The 21,519-nt window shown below is 49.5% G+C and overlaps 6 protein-coding genes across 6 annotated transcripts; 2 read left to right on the top strand and 4 right to left on the bottom strand.

The window, feature by feature from the left end:
- Positions 1 to 690: 690 nt before the first annotated feature.
- On the top strand, positions 691 to 4,013 carry N7446_010026 (uncharacterized protein; the record flags this gene model as incomplete). The annotated part of the gene is made up of 6 exons (XM_058518771.1): positions 691 to 699; positions 753 to 1,634; positions 1,678 to 2,017; positions 2,077 to 2,179; positions 2,259 to 2,299; positions 2,356 to 4,013. The coding sequence occupies 6 exons, from the start codon at positions 691 to 693 to the stop codon at positions 4,011 to 4,013; spliced, it is 3,033 nt and encodes a 1,010-aa protein (XP_058369559.1).
- Positions 4,014 to 8,502: 4,489 nt separating this feature from the next.
- N7446_010025 (uncharacterized protein) lies at positions 8,503 to 9,135 on the bottom strand (the record flags this gene model as incomplete). Its single annotated transcript, XM_058518770.1, has 2 exons — positions 8,503 to 8,789; positions 8,847 to 9,135. The coding sequence occupies 2 exons, from the start codon at positions 9,133 to 9,135 to the stop codon at positions 8,503 to 8,505; spliced, it is 576 nt and encodes a 191-aa protein (XP_058369558.1).
- Positions 9,136 to 11,092: 1,957 nt separating this feature from the next.
- N7446_010024 (uncharacterized protein) lies at positions 11,093 to 11,597 on the top strand (the record flags this gene model as incomplete). The annotated part of the gene is made up of 2 exons (XM_058518769.1): positions 11,093 to 11,434; positions 11,487 to 11,597. 2 exons carry the CDS (start codon positions 11,093 to 11,095, stop codon positions 11,595 to 11,597), a joined length of 453 nt encoding a protein of 150 aa, XP_058369557.1.
- Positions 11,598 to 11,787: 190 nt separating this feature from the next.
- Positions 11,788 to 12,830, bottom strand: N7446_010023 (Aminoglycoside phosphotransferase; the record flags this gene model as incomplete). Its single annotated transcript, XM_058518768.1, has 2 exons — positions 11,788 to 12,221; positions 12,287 to 12,830. The coding sequence occupies 2 exons, from the start codon at positions 12,828 to 12,830 to the stop codon at positions 11,788 to 11,790; spliced, it is 978 nt and encodes a 325-aa protein (XP_058369556.1).
- Positions 12,831 to 13,685: 855 nt separating this feature from the next.
- N7446_010022 (BTB/POZ domain-containing protein) lies at positions 13,686 to 14,561 on the bottom strand (the record flags this gene model as incomplete). The annotated part of the gene is made up of 3 exons (XM_058518767.1): positions 13,686 to 14,237; positions 14,288 to 14,414; positions 14,464 to 14,561. 3 exons carry the CDS (start codon positions 14,559 to 14,561, stop codon positions 13,686 to 13,688), a joined length of 777 nt encoding a protein of 258 aa, XP_058369555.1.
- A 3,014-nt stretch (positions 14,562 to 17,575) lies between these two features.
- N7446_010021 (ATP-binding protein) lies at positions 17,576 to 20,233 on the bottom strand (the record flags this gene model as incomplete). Its single annotated transcript, XM_058518766.1, has 8 exons — positions 17,576 to 17,725; positions 17,775 to 18,194; positions 18,242 to 18,314; positions 18,366 to 18,552; positions 18,604 to 19,441; positions 19,491 to 19,609; positions 19,662 to 19,765; positions 19,821 to 20,233. The coding sequence occupies 8 exons, from the start codon at positions 20,231 to 20,233 to the stop codon at positions 17,576 to 17,578; spliced, it is 2,304 nt and encodes a 767-aa protein (XP_058369554.1).
- Between the last annotated feature and the right edge of the window lie 1,286 nt (positions 20,234 to 21,519).

Raw genomic sequence — 21,519 nt, 5'->3', positions numbered from 1 at the left:
CGGCTGGGAAGGCAGCACATTGGACAAGATACGCAGGTTGCAGAGGCCTGTCAAGTCTTCCGACAATCCCCCAATCCCATCCGCACGCAAGATCCCTCCGATTTCGGTGTCGGAGATTCACAAGCCAGCACCCCACGGCAACAGTTCAATTGCAGGCTTTCGGGATGCAAGCGCCAATTCAAACGTCAAAAGACCTTGAACCGCCACCTGGCAAGCCATTCAGGAGCGAGACCTCATGTCTGCTGGGTCCCTGGGTGCCAACGCAGTTTCTCGCGGCGCGACAACCTCAATGACCACTATAAAACACACGGTAAACGTGGGGGCCGCAATCGGTATGTGGCTACCCTAGACAAGACAAGCACCGTCTATAACCCTGAGTTCTGTGGGCAGCTAACGCCTGAAGGCTGGCCACTTGACTATGCTCGCCATGACTGATCTGGTGCTTGAGTTGTACAGTGGCACCAGATTTCCACTGTTCTTCCACTTTCTGTTACCAAAGATGAGAAGCAATGGTATAGGCTTCACTGCAGTTGCACATTGTCTCTTTCCTCTTGGCCTACTCGCTTTTGTGCTGTGAAGCTATGTTTCACTCAACCACAGGCCTATTACGTTTCATTGGATTTTCTAGAAATCGATTCGATATGTGTAACCTTCAGATTAGAAAACGCAATACGAGAAGTCCTTACTGAAATGGAAGTTGTATCATATTCGCACCCTTGGCGGAGCTCTCTATTCTCTGACTGGAGTTGCAGAGCTTTGATCATCGAATCCATGACAACGAGGACTACACCGCGGAGCGATGCGAGGAATTAGAAACCAACTACTGGAAGTCACTCATGTACAACAACCCGATGTACGGTGCCGACATGCCTGGTTCGCTCTTCGAGGATAGTACGACCTCTTGGAACGTTGCCAAGTTGCCCAATCTGCTCGACGTTCTTGGCCAAAAAGTGCCTGGGGTCAACACTGCTTACCTCTACCTGGGCATGTGGAAGGCCACATTTGCTTGGCATCTCGAGGATGTGGATCTCTACAGTATCAACTACATCCACTTTGGTGTTCCAAAGCAATGGTACAGCATTTCCCAGGAAGATGCACCTCGCTTTGAGCAGGCAATGCGCAGTATTTGGTCCAGTGATGCAAAGAACTGTGATCAATCCCTTCACCACAAGACCTATCTCGTCTCGCCTAGCCTTCTCAAGTCCCAGTACGGCATCACTGTCAACCGGTTGGTCCACTATGAAGGGGAGTTTGTCATCACCTCCCTTTACGGCTACCACTCTGGATACAACATCGGATACAACATCGACAATTGCGCCGAGTCGGTCAACTTTGCGACTGAGCGGTGGTTAGACTATGCTCGCATCGCCAAGAAATGCAACTGCGAGTCAGACAGTGTCTGGATCGACGTGGATGAGATTGAGCGCAAACTGCGTGGCGAGAGCACCCCTGAATACCACGCTGAATACGAGAGCGAGTTCGATGGGTTCGAAGCTGCTTCCGATATTCTCACGCCGCCTCGCAGTGTTCCTGAGAATCCCTCCCGTGGCCGAAAGCGGAAGAACCCGGATGACGGGCCGAGGACCAAACGATCCAAACCCCACACCGATGCCGCGGAAGCTCCCATGTCTGCTGTGCCCTAACAATCTGGACTATGAGGATCTGCTGCCGACCGAGGATGGCAAAGGCCACGCACACCGACGGTGCGCGTTGTTCGTCGAGGAGACTACAATCCTTCACGATGCGTCCGGCACGGAGGTTGTGTGTGATATTGACAAGATCCCCAAGGCTCGCTTGGGTCTGAAGTGTCTCTTTTGCCGCGAAGTCTTCGGCGCTTGCTTCCAGTGCAATTTCGGCAAATGCACACGCGCCTATCATGCCACCTGTACCCTGTTGGCAGGCGTGCAGATTGAATCCGGTGCGATTGCGGTCATTGCCAACGATGGCAGTCAATACTCAGTTCCCAGTGTTGATTTAAATGCAAATTCCATCGCCAGAAGCGACCGAACGGAGTCCTGTGAGAATCCTCGGATTTGGATCGCCATGTGATTGAAGAGGCCCGTCATCAGTCGCAAGGGAATTTGGTCCAGTTTCAGGTTGACAAGGAAATTAATGGCGCCATTGTGCTTGAAAATCGACCCGAAGAGCGGAGTCTGTTGCTCAAAGTACTTCCCCGAGGGTGAGTCACCTATTCCCCGAGCCCTCCAGGACTGAAGGTCTTCATTTTCCATATTCTCCCAATGCTAACAACCCTGCAGCGATGTGATTGAAATGCCTTACCGGTGGATGCTGGTGGTTCGCAAGTCTAATTTCGTACCGCTCGCACTGGGAATCAAACCCCTCCGGTCCACCTAGCGCGCAAGCCCGAACGAAAAGAGTTAGAGTCAGCAGTGCCCGCGGCAGGCAGTGCACGATCTCCCTATCAGTGGGCCGAATTCGAGACGGTGGATGCGACTAGGAACTATTTCGCCCCACTCCGGCCGGTGAGAGTTGAGCAGGTGTGGCATTACTTGGGCACCAAGTCCACCGAGAGTAGGGTACAGTATACACACAACCCTAGTGTGCCCATCCACAACCCGCAGGCCAATTTCCTGGACAGCGTCAAGTCGCTTGGCGTGGCTGGTGTCAGCGCTCGTGCATCGAAAATCTCACCCCACCACCAGTTTCATTATGCTACCCCTGCCCCTCCCTACCAGCAAAATCTTTACGCCCAACAACAACGACTCTTGAATGTCACCCGTCCTTCCGCCTCCCTGCAGCACCTTGCTGCTGGAGCTCCTGCGATGCCGTCGGCCTTTCGACCACTACCCAATCAGTCTGCCCGCCATGCCCCCTACCCCTCGGTTGCCAAATCGCACGCTCAGCAACAGCATCACCTCCCATCCACCAATATCTTTGCCAATGTCCGGGAACTCATAGCTCGTCGCCGCCTCACTCAAATAACTGACCACGCCAATGTTTTTGCCGGATACGACATCATCAGTTCCGAATTGGTAGTTGAGACCCTGTTGGGTCCGATGGGCTCAATACCACCAGTCAATGGCCTGGAGAAGCTGGAACTAGCCATGGCACAGCAACGGGTACAGCCACGAGCCGCTGACGGAACCTTGCTGCCACCTCAGACCCTCAACATGCGGTCGGTAGAGGTCACTCGGCTCCTTCAGATGTTGCGGTTCTCGCTGGTGAGTCACCGTGAGCGACTGGATGTGATTCAAAAGAAAGAGTCAGAAAACATCAAGCAAGAGACCGTGGATCGAGGTAGCGTGGCGGCAGCGAAGATGCCCGGAAAATATGCCTACCTCGACCAGCAACAATCCACCGCTCCGAATGTCTACCAATCTCCATATAACATGCCGTCCGGTCTCTCCGAATATGCCAAGTCTACATACGGGTTGATTCCTGCGGCTGATGAATCGCCCAAGGAGTCCCTGGCGAATGACTTTTTCAATAGTCTGCCACAGGAGGCCCAGGAAAAAATCCTAAAGAACTGTGGTAGCTTTGTGCAGCGTGCAATCGAGCGGTCGGCCAGTCACAGCCGGCATAGTTCAGCCTCGAATCTCCGGCTGTCGGCGGCTTCGGCTCAACAAACGGAAAATCTGATTATTGACATCACCCCGGTGGAGGATCCCCCTCTACTTTCAGGTCTCGACATGCCGCTCCACGCAGATTCCCCATGCTCCAGTTTCGGCCGGTCGCATCTCCGATTCCAGTCGCCAAATGAGTTCCCCATGCATGGACTCGACCCGCACTCTGATCACCACGATCTCTTCGGAGACCAACAAGCCAATGCACGCTTCTGGCAGAACGGGCCGTGGGTCGCCGGGGTTGGCAACACCCCCAATGACGAGAATCGACCGTTCTTTGGGCCACACATCTTCGGGCCACATGAACGACTCAAGCACGGCTATGCTTCCTCCGACATCTCCCTGGGCAAGGGGCCGGGATCCCTTCACTCCGTCGATATGGCTGGGTTCGGGCCGGATGGAGCTGATGATCTCCCACTCAGCCCATAGATGTCCCTCTCGTCACTGACTTTTTTTGACCCGCGTTTGCTTCCCACTGCGACTGTACTTGCATCTCCATGTAACGACTTCACTGAACTGACGACTGCATGAATGGGCGTTTTCTTGATTTTCCCCGACCTCAACGATTGTTACGGGTCATGTTTCTTTATGATTTGGAGTTCTCACTAGCTGGCTGGTCACGACTCAGCGTTCTCATTTCACACATTCTTTTTACACGCGAATCTGCTATCCAGCTACTGGGAGTGGTCACATAGACGGAGTTCGACTTGCACGGTTCTTTGTGACCGAAAAAACCCTCTCGGCCCTCCCCTTCAACATCCTGGGCCTACTTTCGCCCATCCCTCGTGTCTAGATATCTGAAACAGAAAAAAAAATTTCTTTTCTTCCCAGATTACTGGATCACGTTTGTGTTTTATCCCCTTTGATACCCCCTTACCCCTATGGAAGTGTGTGGATCTGGATCGAATCTTCGTGGATCTCCGGAAATGTGTTTTTTCCTTTCCCCTTCCCCTTCTATGTCGATATTCATCCTGGCGCTCATCGATTGCTCGCCTCTTACGAGTGTTTGCAGCATGTTCCTGATGTGGCAGCCGTCACCTTGTGTGACCTGATGTATGTGTGCAATGGAATATTAGCCCCCAGTGAGCTCGCACTGGGCAGCAGTCCTAGCCAGGCTGTTGGGACAATGGATTCATACCTTCTCGTGGTGTCCGGTGTTAATCCCCGTTGGGGAGACCAAAGTGAATCCGCCGTGGTTGTGCGGTCCGGCCCGGCGCGGTTGGCGAGAGGCACGACCGCACAACCACACCAAAATCAGGGGATAACGGCATATGAAAACCATCCGACTTCTTCTTACCCGACTCGCACTCGGGCCCAAAAGCTGGTCTTGCATTACCAGTGAAAGTGGTGTCGCCCTAGAAAGAAGACAGGACACCCCTGAGCTTGCATACGGTCTGAGTTCGCATCGTGTAAGATGCGGCGAGGCGGTAGTAAACCGATGACACAGGCAGTCAAGCTAATATCGGACAGACCTCGTTCAAGGCCCAGGAGACCTCGTTAAGTCTCGAACTCGTTAAGGCACGAAGATGCCGCCTCGGAAGACCTCGTTAAGGCCTAGCCATGGGCAACCTTTGATGCGGTTCCTCTTCTTGACACGGACACCACCGAGACACGGGCATCCTCCTGGGAGATATGCGCGCATTCTGAAAGGAATTGGTATTTGGCTGGTGGCAAACCATCGATCCTGCTCAGGTATCGGAGAACAAGCTTGGTTAGTGGAAAGTGGCCGACGTACACTGCCGGACGGAGCGTATATGAGGGCTTTCTGCAAGACACGGTCGGCCTGGCGGGGGGAGACCTCCCCAGGTAACGCGAAACGAGAGTGAAAGCTCTCGCGGGGCGTGGTGTACAATGGCAGCCACTGCGACAGGGTCGGGGCCTGTCAAGAGACTGTCTGTATGGCCCGAGAGGACGGATGCGCGTGTCGGTGTACAAACAGCCGGGAATCAACTACCTCACTCGCACTGAGGGCCTGAGATCAGGTTAGCCTGATTGGAGCGGTGTCGTCCTAGTTGATTTGTCCGTGATGTATTCTTAAGGAGCAAACTGAGAGACAACCAGGGTGAGAGGCTTTGTCTACCTCGAGAGTCCAGAAACCTCGTTTATTGGGTGAAAAACTGGAGTAGTGGTCTATGCAAGTAGGCCTGCCGAAGCTACTTTATGTCTTTTGGCCTCGTGCAAAGACAGATCGACAGCCAGGGAGGATCGATTGCTTTTGTGGATGATTTTACTGCATGGGTGACCGGGCCAACTGCGCAGAGTAACCGGGAAGGAATTGAAGCAATCATCAATAAGGCGCTCGACTGGGAAAGAAGAAGCGGAGCGACTTTTGAAGCTGAAAAGACAACTATCATACACTTTACTCCCCAAGACGCGTAAATCGGACCATGAGCCGTTTACTATCAAGGGACAGACGGTTGTACCCAAAGACCATGTCAAGATCCTAGGCGTCTTGATGGACACGGGACTCAAGTACAAGGAACATATCGCGAGGGCAGCATCCACGGGCCTGGAGGCCGCGATGGGGCTTCGGCGACTTCGGGGTCTATCCCCAGCAACAGCACGGCAGCTATTCACATCGACGGTGGTGCCGGTCGTGGACTATGCCTCCAATGTATGGATGCACGCGTGCAAGGATAAAGCCATCGGACCAATCAACCGCTTCCAAAGGGTAGGAGCGCAAGCGATTGTAGGGACATTCCTGACAGTTGCGACCAGTGTCGCAGAGGCGGAGGCCCACATTGCCACTGCTCAACACCGTTTCTGGAGACGAGCCGTGAAGATGTGGACGGACATGCACACCCTGCCAGAAACCAATCCTCTCCGCAGAAACACAGATCGGATCAGGAAGTTCAGAAGATACCACCGCTCGCCGTTGTTCCACGTAGCGGACGCGCTTAAGCACATCGACATGGAAACACTGGAAACGATTAATCCGTTTACGTTGGCCCCATAGGAGGAACGCGTGCGGACCGATACTGTTGACCGCAAGAGTCTCAGACCGATGCGGGCGGATACATGCAGATTGCGGTCAGCAGCTCGGCGCGTAATGAGTTAGTGGGATTTGGTGGAGCAATCGAAAAGCAGCCACCTCACTACCGGAAAATGAAACTGAAAGCCTTCTCGGTTACGCTGGGTGTCAGTAGAGCAGAACCCGTACTCGGCGGAGCTGGCAGCAATGGCATGCGTGTTACACATGCTACCAGGGGTGAAAGGATACAGAATCACGCTGCTCACGGGTAAAAAAGCAGCAGCACTCACGCTGAGGAATCCTCGTCAACAGTCGGGCCAGGGTCACGTCGACCAAATTTACAAGCTGACTAGAAGGCTAGGGAGAACCGCAAACCGGATCAACATTCGTTGGACCCCTACTAGTGAAGCGAACAAATTGTTGGGCCTAGCGAAAGAGCAGGCCAGGACCGCGACCCAAGCGGATGCTCTCCTCCAAGCACGAGTTTCTAGGATGAAGTCAACAAACCTGATCATCGCACAGTCACATGTAGCCACTGGGAAAGGCTTGCCAGAGAAAGTTGGGAAACACGTCAAACGAGTGGATGCAGCACTTCCAGGAAAACACACTCGACAGCTGTATGATCGCCTATCGTGGAAAGAAGCAAGCGTGCTGGCTCAACTCCGGACTGGCGTGGCAAGACTCGATGGATATCTCTATCGAATCAACGCGGCAGAGGCGGATCAGTGTGCATGTGAACAAGCGAAAGAGACCGTGGAGCACTTCCTTTTTCGATGTCGGAAGTGGACTGCGCACCGGACGGAACTGCTACAGTGTACCAACACCCACCGAGGAAACCTGCCCTTCTTCCTGGGAGGGAAATCGCCGTCTGATGATCAGAAGTGGACGCCAAACTTAAAAGCGGTACGGGACTCAATACGATTCGCCATCGCGGCGGGCCGACTCGAGGCCACTTAACCATGCCGACGAACATAAATCACCCCTTTTTCCGATCTAACTCACCAACTACCACGTGCTACAGATGGTAGACGCGCTTCAACTGCCGAAGATAGGATGTTGAACACTTGGAGAAGCGCCTTCAAGCCAGCCTACTAACAAAATTACTAACCCAGGAGGATCCGCTGCGACACTGCTTGCTTGAAATGACATATATGGCAAGGTTTTATGTATGGGCTCTAAGGAGACACAGTACTGTATATATTATGACATGTATAGTAGATCAGCGATAGTTGCCCTTTCGGCTTAGCCGCTGGGCGTTAATAGATCGTGTTGTGTATATACCAATAGCATCGGTCGCCAGAATTTCAACGTGTTTTAAGAAGAAATGAGGTGGCAGAAGATTCAACAGGCCAAGAGAAGGAAATCGGTGGCGTGGAAAAGAATAAAACAAAATAACCCGGAGTGCAGAGGAGATTTTGCATGCGGCTACAACATACAGCATATTCTAGGGGGGAACAGCATCATGGGAATTGTCCGCGGCCCCGGCACTCCCTAAAGTGAGACTTGTTAAAGTCCGGTATTGCCCATCTCTCCATCCACTCGCATTTTACAATATCCTGCGCAGTTGGCCGCTTTTCCGGCTCAAAAGACAGCATCGACCGCAACATATTCACAACAGCAGCCTTTTCTTTTAAGTCAAAACCTTGGATTCCAGCCTGTTGTCGCGGGAGTTGAATGTGCTTTTCAAAGCGGTCTTCCCAAGGCCTCACCTGTCGACCTTGATTTGGTTTTCCACTTTCATCGAAATATTTGTGGCGCGCCGCCCATTTCTCCCACCACCGTAAAGGTAAGTTCTCCCGAGTATCAATCTGCTCGGCTGTGATATCGTCCGGCGTGGCAAGTATGTCCTCAAATAAGGGGCGCTGGCCGAGTATTATCCAGATGGAACATGCGAGTGTCCAAATATCAGCTGAAAAAGAAAGACCACATTCTGACTCAAATCGGGCTTCAGGACATAGGGGCGTGCGAGTTATATCGGTACTCTGTAGAGGGTCTGTATGCCTCTCCAAAATCACTGAGCAGGACTCTAGATTCTGGAAGGGAGAATTCCTCTGAAGCTTTCCCAAGCCAGATAGGAGGGACGACGCTAGACGGAACACCAGACTCAAGGGGCTGACCATCAAAACGAATAACTGGTTCTGACACGGGCGAACCGTATTTTTCATATAACTCTTCGATTGAGAGCTGATCAAAATCGGCTGGGAGACATAAAAGAATATTGGCGATGTGAAGGTCTGATGTAGTTATTGTATAAGCATATGGTTGTAAAGCTATAAAGAATGGTGACTAACCTCCATGAACAACTCCTTTGCTGTGGATGTACTCAACGGCTAACAAAAGTTGCACAATGAGCGAGCGAGCGGTCATGGCCTGAAAGATGCGTTTGTATGACCCTTCCTTCGCACTAGAGACACTACACATTGCTAGGGTTGTCACATAGCAAGGGTGGGTGCCATTAGGGCCATGGAGGACGAATCTATCTTTGATAGTGGGTATCATTGTCCTCCCCGGGTGATCAAGTGGGGAAGAGTGGTTGAGATAATTGAGGACATCAACCTCACGGTCATTTGAATCCGCCATTCCAACTTTGACTGCCAGTATGTATTAGACTGGTAGTCCCGGCAGAGCCAAGTGGTTGAATAGGCTCCGTAGCCTAGCTTGTGGGCGACTCGGTATCGGGATTGAAGAATATCTCCTATCAGAATAGGATGATATCCACCAGGCTGGTACTTTTCAAGTCTCTCGACTTCTTCTATCGGTACATATTTGAAGGGGAGTGGACCAGAGTCAGCACTGGACGAGAAGTTCTTGAAAGCCATAAATGACTTGCATGCGAGTCCACCAACAGAAATTTTCCAAGAACAAGGATAGCAGAGCAAGTTTATGATATCTTACTTTTTAAACATTCTTGTTTCAGTAGGTGTTTTTCATAGAAGGTATGGTTCATTCAATACACGAAGCCAAGTGTTTTATTAAGAAACAAGTTAAAGAGTGTTGAAAAAATCGAATTTTTGACCGGCGGAATCTAAAAATTCTGAGAGCTGTTAAAATATTTGCTGCGTCACTGTATCTGCTAACATACTTTGCGTGCGCTTCTATCACTTATTTGCCAGGCGTTGGATCCTCTTCGAATACTTAATGTAGTTTGCTTCGCGTGGGATTACAGACCCGCACTAGAAGTTCAGACTCTCGGTTGGATTGTCGGACTGAACCTAACTCCAGGCCTCGTGCTTGTAAAATAGTATGAAACATACCGTGGTTCACTCCTGGCAGTGGGCCCGGGATTAAGAACAGAATGTAAAATGGTGAACCTGGCTTTGCAAATCTAACTTGATAAAAAAAGGCACGCGAATACAGTAGGTTGTGTGAAGCAGATGTCTGCATAGGGATTCGCCATCGGGAAACGGGCCTAGTGTTTATCCTATCGGCGGATGTGTCCGGATTTTGGGGAATTTTGGGTCACAACTAGTATGTGGCACTGTAAGTTACAGATACTAGTTTGGAAAGCGGTCTGAAAAGCCTATGTCGACATGGTATCCAATCAGGACTCGTAAGTGTCGGAATTAGTTTCCGGCAATCAAGTCGTCAGAGTGTGGCGGTATAACTGATTTCGAAAACTACTCCACAACTTGGTAAAAACCATTGAATGGCACAAGAGTAAATTAGAATTGGCTCAAGAATAAAACAGGTGAACATTACCGGTTTCGGTATACTGGGAGCAAAGCTTTTCTAATTTATGATTGGCTTGTGGTTACTCCTTTCTCCACCTTGGAGAAGGGCCGCACCGTCGTATAGGGGAATCTAGATAAACTCGGTGATCCACTGGCCCACAGAAGGGACCCATTTGGCTTAGCTTGGCAGCGTGCCACAGACACGAAATACGAGTCTGGCGCTTGCGAACGAAGTCGCTGTGTGACTGTTGGCTAAGCAAGACATCATCGGTGAATCTGTGGGCGTGACGCGCGATCGCCGTCCCGCCTCATCTATATAACACTTTACATCTGTCATTTGCCTAGATCTCCCCTCGACCACCCCCATATGGACAGTACCTCTTGTCATCATTGGAGCTCTCCGTACATTGCTGTCCGCATCACCTGCCGATCTGCATCGCCACTTCCACCCAGCAACCAACCAACTTATCCACCTTAGCGCTCGCATGTATGCCATGGGTTTTAGACTGTCGGCAGGCCTTATGGAACCGTCAGCCTCTTTCAATTGGGCTGAATTTGGGCTAAATTTGGTTGCGATGTTTCAGGGCAATCACGGCGTCTAATATCAATTTGTTATGCTTCGTGCCATCACTATATGGCCTCACTTTTACTAAACTTGCTGGCGCGTAATTGCTAGACCGTTTGATTTTGCCAACCCAACACCTACGGGTTTTAGATATAAATTGGTCAAGTAGCCCGATCTAATTGTGATTCCATTCTCAATCAGATCACTACTTCACGAGGTCGAATTCACTCTAATTTTGATTTACTCTTTGACTTAAGCGAAACCATACCCTTAAAAAATACCTTTATCGCAATCAGAAACAATGGTCCGCACAATCCATCTGGCAATATTCTCGAACGGCGCGCGGCCCGCTCATTATGCTGTTTTTGTCCCTTCGGGTGATGCGGGTAAGGTGGGGAAACTTATACATGTCACCGGGACTACAGCCACTGGATTTTTCCGAGAGTTCAAGCGCAACTACGACTTCAATGCCACCCAACGCAAGCACCATATTATACCTCTTGCTCAAGTCGATGGGCGGTTCATTACTGATACTGTGGGTAATGGACAGCCGGGAGTAGACACAACTGCGCGTGATCGACTAGAGTCAGCCGCCACAGTAGTTCTGCCTCCCGGCCGCAGTCCCAACCCTTTTGACCCATCGGTATGTTGAACTTCACAAAATAATAGCAACCCCTAATTTCTTTGCGGCATAGGCTCCAAATTGCCAAGATTGGCTGCAAAGTTACGTCCAAAAGCTTGTCGAGGAGGGTCTCATAGCTGGCAGCGCCATCTCAGTGGTCCAAAATGCTCCAAAGCTACTGTGAACTAGGCGGCCCTAGGATTCCGTCCTGTCAGCGAATGTGGAGATATTCGCTGGGGGGATTTCTCGCTCTCCCGCTTTCATTCGCGCGCTTTACGTTGTTATTTGCTATCTATGTTTCGACGCCGTTATTATTTCACGCAATGTAGAAAAGAGATCAATAAAAGCCGGAGCAATGAAACGCTGTCTTTATCTCAACATCCCATGGCCGTCGTGTAGTAGTCCCACGGATCCCAAGTGCTGGTATACTGACACAAAATCATTGGCAAATATTTTCTAGACCATTCGTCATTCCTGTCAGCAGTATACTGCGCCTTTCTGGCCTCCCAGTACGCAGGTAGCCAGCCTGACTGTTCCCAATCGACGATTGCAAGAACATGGTAAGGTTCAGAGCGTGTTATCAAGACGTTGCTCCGGTGGAGATCGCCATGCGTAAATTTGATTTCACTATCATCAGGCAGGTCCTGACGGAACGGTTCGATTGGGACAGAATATGGATCTGGCATTGGTTTTCGATATAGGAAAGTGAACCAGTCATGGAATTCCTGGACGGTATTGAACGGCCCTGCTTCGGGCATAGACTCGACGTGGAATGCTCTGTCATATAGAGGAGCTTGTGCAATGTTACCTATACGTGGAGAAAGAGTTATGGGTGTAGCTCAGGAAATGCAGAGGCCGTTGAGAGCATCGTACCTATGAATGATTCTGCCGGCTTCTGTTCAAGGTGGCGAAGGTTGCTGTAGATTGTCCGGAGCTCGCAACAGATCGAAACGCGGTCATCAGGTTTCAGCTTGTCCCACACTTGCTCCAGAGTCTGCGCATGCAAATACTCCATATAAATGAAAGTTTGACCGCCATCCTCCCGCCACCCGTATATCTCCGGAACCGGGACAAGATCTTTGAGGAGCTGGCCGAGAGCATAGAGGCACTGACCCTCTGAAATTCTCGCAGCGCTTCCCCATTTGACAAACAGCCCCAGATCCTTGAATATCACAGGTGGTGGTCGCACATGAGGGCCGGTTATCGAAAAGGTTTTTCTATTGTCTGGGCAGACTCCTGCGAGATGTTGGGCTTTGGCCTGCGAGCGTACTTCTTCCGGTGTGGGCAACTTGGTGAATTTTCTGAAGAATTGAGAATCTTTGACGTCAAAATCGGGAGATTTTGGTATCATCAGAGGCGTCAATTGTACGCGGTCTTGTTTGATGAGTGCCCCGCATTTTGAATCGCGTGACAGCATATTTGATCATAGAAAAAGTCGAGAGATAAGTGTTGGAGGGGCTGGTGCCTTGGTGTTGTTCGTTTGAAATCACGGAGCATGTGGTGAAGGGAGGAAGTGAGTTTCGTAGCTGCGGTAAGGACACTTTAAACCGCATTAGTTATGGTTTGCATTGTTTACAATTAATGGGTCCGTGCTAACCTCGAGAGCCTTGACGGAATAACGCTGGTTCACCCCAAGCTTCCTATTGGAAACAGAACTTCTAGCTAGCCAATGATATCTCACAATTACCACCCATATACACCATGTGGGTCCGGTAGATCATTTCTCCTAACATCCCGTATGCTTCATGTATATTTCTGACAAGTGTGCCTAGGGACCAAATCATGGATCCTGGGGTCGAATATGATCCCAGGAACGTGAGGGTACTCGTGGGATTAAAAATGGGATTTTGAACAGGTAATTAATATCATATATACAAATTAAAATGCGGGCAATAATAATGTTCAAAGAAGACATTCGAGGAGAGAAATGATGTTGAAGATCGATTAAATGCAACGGTTATTTGGGAGTTGACTCAACGATGCTTCCCACGGCTCATTAATGACTATTTGCAATCTAAGATGAAAGCCATTTTCGGTCGATCGATTGCAAACATGAGTTGGAATGGGGAATTTTGCTAGGTGTTTGTTATTTATAGAAATGGGAGTCTGTATTCACCTTCCGTTGGGTCGGCGAAGTTTCATTTCACGCCCAGGGAGACTGCTAGAGAACTTGAGATATTGCCGCATAGCTGGTGAAAAACGGATATTCTGCGATCCAACAATAAGAACTGGGATCGAAAACGGTTGTGCCCAAGCACAGAGCCCAAAAACTTTATTCTCGTCTAAATGCTCCGGAACAACCACAGAATGGGCAATAATGCATCCCCCCAGACTTGCACCAGGACCAATTATTAGAACATTGAGAACAGTAATATTTGTGGTGATCTTTCGTCGACCCTCTTTCTCCAGACAGAGATGTGACGAGATCGGCAGCAAAGCCGACAGTTTCCTCGAGGACAGAACAAAACCTTTCACTCTTCATCAGTTCAACGATATGATCCTTTGAAATTTGCACCAGTAGCTCTCGGAGATCTCCATCATCTTTCTGAGTACATTGATATGCCTCAGCAATGGCAACGGGGAAATCATCCATCTGCCAACAGGTTCTTGCGATTTGTCCAAACTTCTCTTTGGCCCTTTGCTTGAGCTGGGGTACAAAATATTTGTCCGCGACCTGATATAACCTGACATTGAAGATCATAGGAGAAACGCGGCCAAGCTCGTTACCGCTGCTATCATAGTCAATGCCGTACATAAAGTGGATCATTGCCTCGATAGCACGAGGATCATCGTCATTCAACTGGATCGTATTGTCGGCGGTCTCCTAACATCTAGGTTAGAATTCAGAATGAAACCTCGCCTGTGGGGTCGTACTGCCCAGTTGCCCCTGTACAATCGCGCAAAATATTCAGACTGCCCACAGATAATTAATCTGTGCAACTTGAATTCTTGCTCTTCGGTTTTGATAACAAGGTCCGAAAACTGAGAAGATATGAAGAAACTGCAACCTTTAGCTCGAAATAACTAAGTGTCTGGGTTAAATTGCTAACCTCTGTATGCTAGCAGTTATATCCCCCACGACTTGACCAGGGTCCGTTCCATGGCCAACAGGAATTTTCTGAATCTGTCCAGTCTTCTCTTCGGACATCTCGATCTCTGCGTGAGGAACCGTGTGTATGCTTTCCACACGTAAGCTGTTTTTACGTAGAGCCTTCTTATTTTTTCTCTTCATGAGATAACTGTAAAGTATGAACCACGCAATGCGCTTAGGATTTGCAGGAAGGGAGGAGGGAGGACTGAGGAGCTTTTCATACGAAATCAGGTCCTTATTCTTAAGTGACTACACAGACCGCCTTCATGCATGATGAATGTAAGTCTGATGTATGAACGGAGCCACCGAGAAGGACCGACCAGTCTTGGAATCTACGTGACACTCAATGTCCTCCTTGAATATACGGGCATACCGCCCCAGTCCAACCTGTTAAGTGTTCAGATCACACTCCTAAGCCCGCCAGCGGCCAGGGCCCCAGGGGCATCCCCAGTAAGGGCTTTGGATCTTATAGATGGTGTCAAGATCGATAAGTGGGGATTTCCTCCGTCGTCTGACTCTACAGGTATACGCCTCAGTTACCATGCAGTTTGGGGGGTTAGTGAAAGGCAATACTGGCACTGACCAAATCTGCCTGCTTACACCCCCCAGAATACAACGATATAACGTTATTTAATTGGTGTTTTAGTTGATGCGGAATACAGGATCGTTTTCATGAGAATCGGGCGATGAAGGATATGGGCAAAAATATTAAAATATGAGGCATGCAAAGTAGTGGGTATAATCTAGAGGACATCTAACACTAGCTTTAATCGGGCGATGAAGAATATGGGCAAAAATAATAAAATATGAGGCATGCGAAGCAGTGGGTATAATCTAGAGGACATCTAACACTAGCTTTCATTGAGGGTAAGAAATGTTGTTTTAGGTGCGAGTGATTATCTGGTGGCCGATTTTCCATTAACCTATTCAAAACTGAGAACACAGTTAGAGACTACAATGGTAAAGAAGGCCTTGCGCCTATAAATACCGTGTCAGGCATCTACGTCGGCCCCTCCGGCATAGCTCATGATCATTGCAGGTTCTGTAAGCACTACAGTTTGCCTCGTGCACAGATCCTATTCCTGGAAAGGGACTTAACTACCCAGATAGGCCAGGTACGTCATTTTATTTTCCCATGAGGTCCCTCGGAATGATTGCATGATGTTTAACCGCAAAGACTAGTGCATAGCGAAGCTTGTTTCGTCCAACAGACGGACAGCGATAGAGGTAAGCGTATTCTCTATTTCAAAAGAACTTCGCTGACTACTGGCCTTATTGCGTACCTTCCTCACAGGGAAATGACACAACATAATTGTCCTTCGAAGTAAAGGGCTCCTATAGGAGGACGGAATGCGGGCGTCGCGAGTGATGCAATTGAGATAGTAACCTCGCTATGGTGACTAGACTTGTGAAGATGGACCGAACTTATCTATGTACTGACGAGGCACATTAGGCACCATCGAATCAGCGTATGTTTTGGAAGCAGTGACTAAAATCAATCGTGGCCAGAGGTTGTTTATGCCAGAGGCACCAATCCAGTCTAGAGTCAAGGAGTAAGTTGGATCCCCTCCGCGACTAGCGGGCCCACTACTATGTTGACTTGAATCTGCATCGTTCGACTATCTACTGAATACTTCTTCCAACTAGGGATGGAGCAAACAATAACCGAATTACGATGTCAGCTTTGAAGAACAACGAAGGCTTCGAGAAGCGGCAGAGCGCCACTGGAGAGGCCGAATGGCGACCCCAGCCCCACGCTCTCTTTGCCCTTTCAATCACTGCCACATCTCTGTCTTAAGCGATCCGAGTTGAGACGGATGTGACCCTCACAACTCGGTACGAGACTCACTTACCAACGGAAACCTTGCGTCATTTATCGGGGAAATACTTCTACCGGAAACCGCGATCAGCTGACATCAGCCTCCTGTCCTGGATAAGGTACCCACCAATCGAGACCTGTCGCGGTTGTCTTAAGCTACTTCCCCCTCTGACAGATCGATGGCCGACAACAACTCGCCAGATTACAAGGCTCTCTTTCTGCAGGCAGAGCAGAGGCGCAAGCAGGAAGAAGGGAGCAGGAAGCACGCATAAGATGAAGGACGACGCGAGAAAGAGAGGCGGGAGCAGGCCGAATTACAACGAAACCAGATTGAAGAGCGCACCCGTCGGACAACTTTCCTGGAATTCCTACGCCACTGCCACAACCTACTATCCCGACGGTTGAAAGTCGCAAGGCCGTCTCGCTCGACCACCGGGACGATACCCCTTCCTAAGGGCAAACATTGCCCGGCACGACTGCGTCCATGGACGGATTGTGTCCGTCAACAGCAAGCCATCTACGACAGGGCATGCACCTACCTACAATCTACTGATGAATCCTGAGCACAACTCTTCCCTCCCGTGGTTACACTTGAAGAGCTTGCTAGGCGTTTCGCTCTTCGACCTATCAGCAGTGAACAGGGCCTTGAAACATATGAACGGATTGCCGTGGAAGATCAGAGGCAGGGGGAGAGACAGAGACGGAATCAAGCGGAAGAGCGCAACTGACGATAACTTTCATGGAATTCATGCGCCATGCCACATCTTCCATTTTCGACCGGCGAGAGTCGAAATACCATCAAGCTCGACTACAGGAACAATATCGCTTCTCACTGCCCGACTCGATTGGAACGTTGACAAATTGCCCAAGACAGCTTACGGGCACCTAAACCAATTTTTGCAATACACGAGTGGGGTTGGGGGAAAACATGCAAAGAATCCTCCCCAGTTCGATGATGCCCATAAGCCCCATGGACCGACTGCGTTGCTTGATTCGGTTGTTGTCTGCACTGTCAGATAATAGGGTGGGAGGAACGTGCCGTCTTCCATTGCCGAAACCCTTAGGGCATAGAGTCGACTTGGTCGGTCAGGGAGTACATTATCTACTATGATTTCATAATCGCCAAGGAACTCTTCAAGCAGGATAATGGAAAAGTTCTTAGACTTATACTGTGAGTTGACTACCTCTTGAAACTGTCATTGTGCACTAAACTCTGCTGCGTGGAAAGACCCCAAAGATTAACTCGTCTGTCCTAGAGAAACATGTTCTCAACGCATTGTGCTCGACGAAACTCTTCCGAAAGTCTTTCGTTCGATTCCGCGGCGATTTCCAGACATCTGTAGGTCACCGGCTCTTCCTCGACCGTGGCGAGTGCGTGTGCAATAGAAATAAGATTCTTGATCTAATAACGGTCAGCCGGTGAACAATAACTAGCGTCGCTGGAGACTAACATCTCTTCCATTTAGAGAGAACTTGTCCAACTGCTGCAACTCATCTTGTCCAACAACAGGAGGACCCTGGGCCGTGTGTGCTTTGGATAATAGATTCGTCCAGATCTCCCGACGAAACTTCGCTGTCAAGCCATCATATTTGATGGTCATGTGAATCCTGCTTAAGATCGCCTCATCGAAATCTATCAACCGATTCGTGGTCAAGAAGAGGACGCCCTGGTAATACTCCAGTTTTCGGAGGAAAACGGTCACGAGACGATTATGAGTATCATGGTAAGATTTGCGCTGCTCCATGAATGCATCTGCCTCGTCCAAGAGAAGAACAGCGTTGAAGTGCTTGGCAATCTTGAATATGCTTGCGAGTCTTTGCTCGAGCACACTGGAATCGGCGGAAGCGACGACAAGGTCTCCGGCCGATATCTAGGCATGTTAGGAAGCCCACAACCGAGACAACGGGCAATGCTTACAGAATAGAGAGGAAGGTTGAAGTGCTCTGAAGTTGCCTCAACAGTGAAAGTCTTTCCGACGCCTGGCGGACCACTAGAACAATTCAGATACCAAGTAAGTAATGGAGGGTGTTTATCAACGTACTGCAAAAGAATGTTGAGCCCACGGCCCTTTCCGTTAATTACATCGTCAAATGGCACCCCTGGTACTAACCCCAAGCGAGTTTTTGCCAGTGACGAGAGGAGAGTCTTTTTCTTCGACGGTATCTTCAGACAGTCAAAGGTTTCCGGGGTCCATGTCACCTCGCGAAGAGCACCAACCGCGCACTCCACTATTCTATATTAGTCATCATATCAACTGCTCTTGATCACGTAATACTCACAGAACTGCTTCTCCTGGAAGCTGAAGCAACAAACTGTCGGACAGCTGATCAAAAAGTCGTCCTCTCCCATTTGTTGTACTTCTACGCTGCCTTTCTGCATTCCTTCCTTCTCCCTTTCACGGTCCCTTTTGAACAGCGCGCCTATGTCGATAACTGCGTCGCCATCGTTCTTCTTTGGCCAGTTGTCTTGGAGTCGGGGCCGGGAATAATTCGGCAGCATTTGACGGAAAAATGCTGCGTCAACTCCCACTTGACCATTGATTTTCACTTCGACAGCGGTGCCGTTTTTCATGAAGAAAGCGCTTCCGTCACAGTGTTGGATGTGCGTCCCTGCCAGGTCACGGAATTTCTGACCTCTTTTTACCAGTTCTTTGCGGACCGCATCACAATCTGGATGATAGTGGAGGGGGAAGGCTTGGAGAGCCTCGATTGGCTTTGATCCCCGGAATTTCGTGACCCCGAGAAAGATGCCGGCTTCGCCAAACTTCTGTCCATCATAGTCGAGGTACCGGCATTCAAGTCTATAATACGTGACGTCGTCTTCGGTCGTCTCTTCGCCCGCATCGAATATAACACATCGCGGCTCTCCTGTTCCGAAGCACCTGCCATACACGTGGGAACCAGGCTTGAAAAGTGCCCAAAGAAGGTCGTACGTGATATGGCCATGCTGTAGCATGGAATAAAGACGTTGTGAGGTCGCCGCATATGTATGCTTGAGGCGGTCGATGAGCAAGCGGAGATCCTTCACTTGTGCAGGTCCACGGTCCGGATCGTTGTTCATGGTCTCCGCATATTTTTCCAGTTCTGGGAGGAAATGGAATAGCACATGTTGCTCGATCTAACCTCAAGTCAGCATTCTCCTTAAAGGGAATATCAGTTTCAATTACCGATGGCTTATCTTCCATCAGGCTAACGGCCTTGATGTCGTGCAGCACCTCACGCAGGATGTCGCGCAAGCCTTCCGATTTGACATCTACGTATGACATCACCTCCTCGGACTTCCGGTCTAATCCGATCATTAGTAGACTTTCGGGTCTGTATCCAACGGTATCACCTACCAACACGTTCACGGACAACGAACACATACTCGGTATAGTCGTCCGGATCAGTGCAGTTCTCCGTCGGCTCGGCTATCTTATATTTACAAGCCTCTTTGTCCCAGCTGTACCTGTGTCAGCAATTCCCGAATAAAAGAGGGTCTAATGGCAAGCTCATACGTTTCCACGACTGTTTTGAATTGGGATGCTGATGCCCATTTCTCAAACGATTTGAAATCATCTGGAGTAGTACAGATTTGACGATTGAGGTCAATTTCATCTGCCCCCTGAAGAACCTCTTCCTTTTCATTGTTGGCACAGCAAGACTGAGCAGGATTAGTTGCCATGGAGAGCTCAGCTGAAGCACATTCCAGCAACTGCCGAACCATGTCGGGGTCTGGTGGGGACTGGTCTTGGGAGGCAGGAGTGTTTGGAGGTTCTTGATTGGTAAGATCGAGCAGCACCTTTTCAAGAAAAATGCCAAAGAGATGCCTCAGATCCTTCACGATAGCTGGAGGAGTAGCTCTCCCCTTCGTCGGGCTATCCGGGGGCGTCAACCCTTGGTGGCAGGGAGAGGAAGTCTTCAATGCCATGTTGTGCAACTGAGAAATATGGGTGCGGTATGGGAAGCTGGTATGAAATGTACAAGAGACTGGAGTGCTAATGATGAACAGAAAGGTCGATGAGAGCTCGAGGAATGGCTTCTTCTTATATATTCGTAACCCTGGTCATCCATGCCTGTGTCTCACTATCTGTTCTCGATAAAATATCTCGTTTCCTATCCTTGTAGATTAGTGCATGCAGCAATGTCCATGAACTGGGCGGCTCCCTCCTCGCTCAGAATGGCTAGACATGCCTATACAGGAATTTACGAAGATCCCACGCTGATTTGAGAGCAACTTGCATGAACTTGTATGTATGTTGCAGGGGAATGATTCGACTGAGCTTGGGAAATCGAAGCCACCCAATTTGGTCTCGTCGACTAGTTTCCAGAGCGGCTGTAGCTTTCTGTATGCCCCCAATGCAAGTGGTTTTCACTCATCTATGTTGTTCAGGAATGGTATGCTCTCTCAGCCACCAAGCATTTTCACCATAACAACTACCAGTACCAGCTGCAACGACAATATCGGAGTCGCAGCTGAGCAACAAGTTAATTATGGGCTCACTGAAAGTCACGTGAATATCAAAAAAAACTACCGATATCGACCGATTTTTACCGATTTTACTAGTTATTCTCCTAAATCAAAGATATTTCTTGTCAATTTCCAACGTTTTTTATCTCTTTCTTCCGATGGAAATACTCGGTACATATCCTCTACATTTGGTTTCTGTGGTTGCGAGACAACGCAATGCCCGTTTCTGTACAAGTCCTGGGACGCGCCTCGAATAAATATAGCCAGGAAGATTGATAATTCCAATAAGAGCATTGAAAGGGCTTCCCCATTAAAATGACAATGTGGCTGCAACGTATGTGCATACTCGAAACCAGTCATAAATTCTTCCTGAGTCTCCTCTCGTCCAGAGCTCCAGTTGATTTGTTGGTCCAATGAGAATATCCTAATTGCGCATAGAATATTTGATAGCCAACTGGCAGCGAATGCTCCCGCAGGCGGGGTAAAAGTCGACCGTGCTTCGCTGTCCAAGTCAGAAATCTACTCAGACGCAAGCAAACCCCTCATCTCCCTTTTTTTGCACATGCTACACAGAGGTTGTCTCAGCACAAATTTTAAGGCTGGATAGTGAGCCGCGTTTTTTAGGATATTCTAGCCCTCTTCCCGCTCCAAGTAGACTCTCCACTGCCTCACCACAAAAATCGCTCATTCGATTTAGTGACCTCAAGGGTGTAGGAAAAGCCACAAACCCTTCTCTCAAGCTACAC

This window comes from Penicillium canescens, assembly GCF_028828765.1.
Source record: "Penicillium canescens strain IBT 15451 chromosome Unknown utg000006l_segment0_segment0, whole genome shotgun sequence".
NCBI lineage: Eukaryota > Fungi > Ascomycota > Eurotiomycetes > Eurotiales > Aspergillaceae > Penicillium > Penicillium canescens.
Note: the sequence above shows the minus strand (reverse complement) of the source record. Positions and strands in the feature narration are given on the sequence as shown.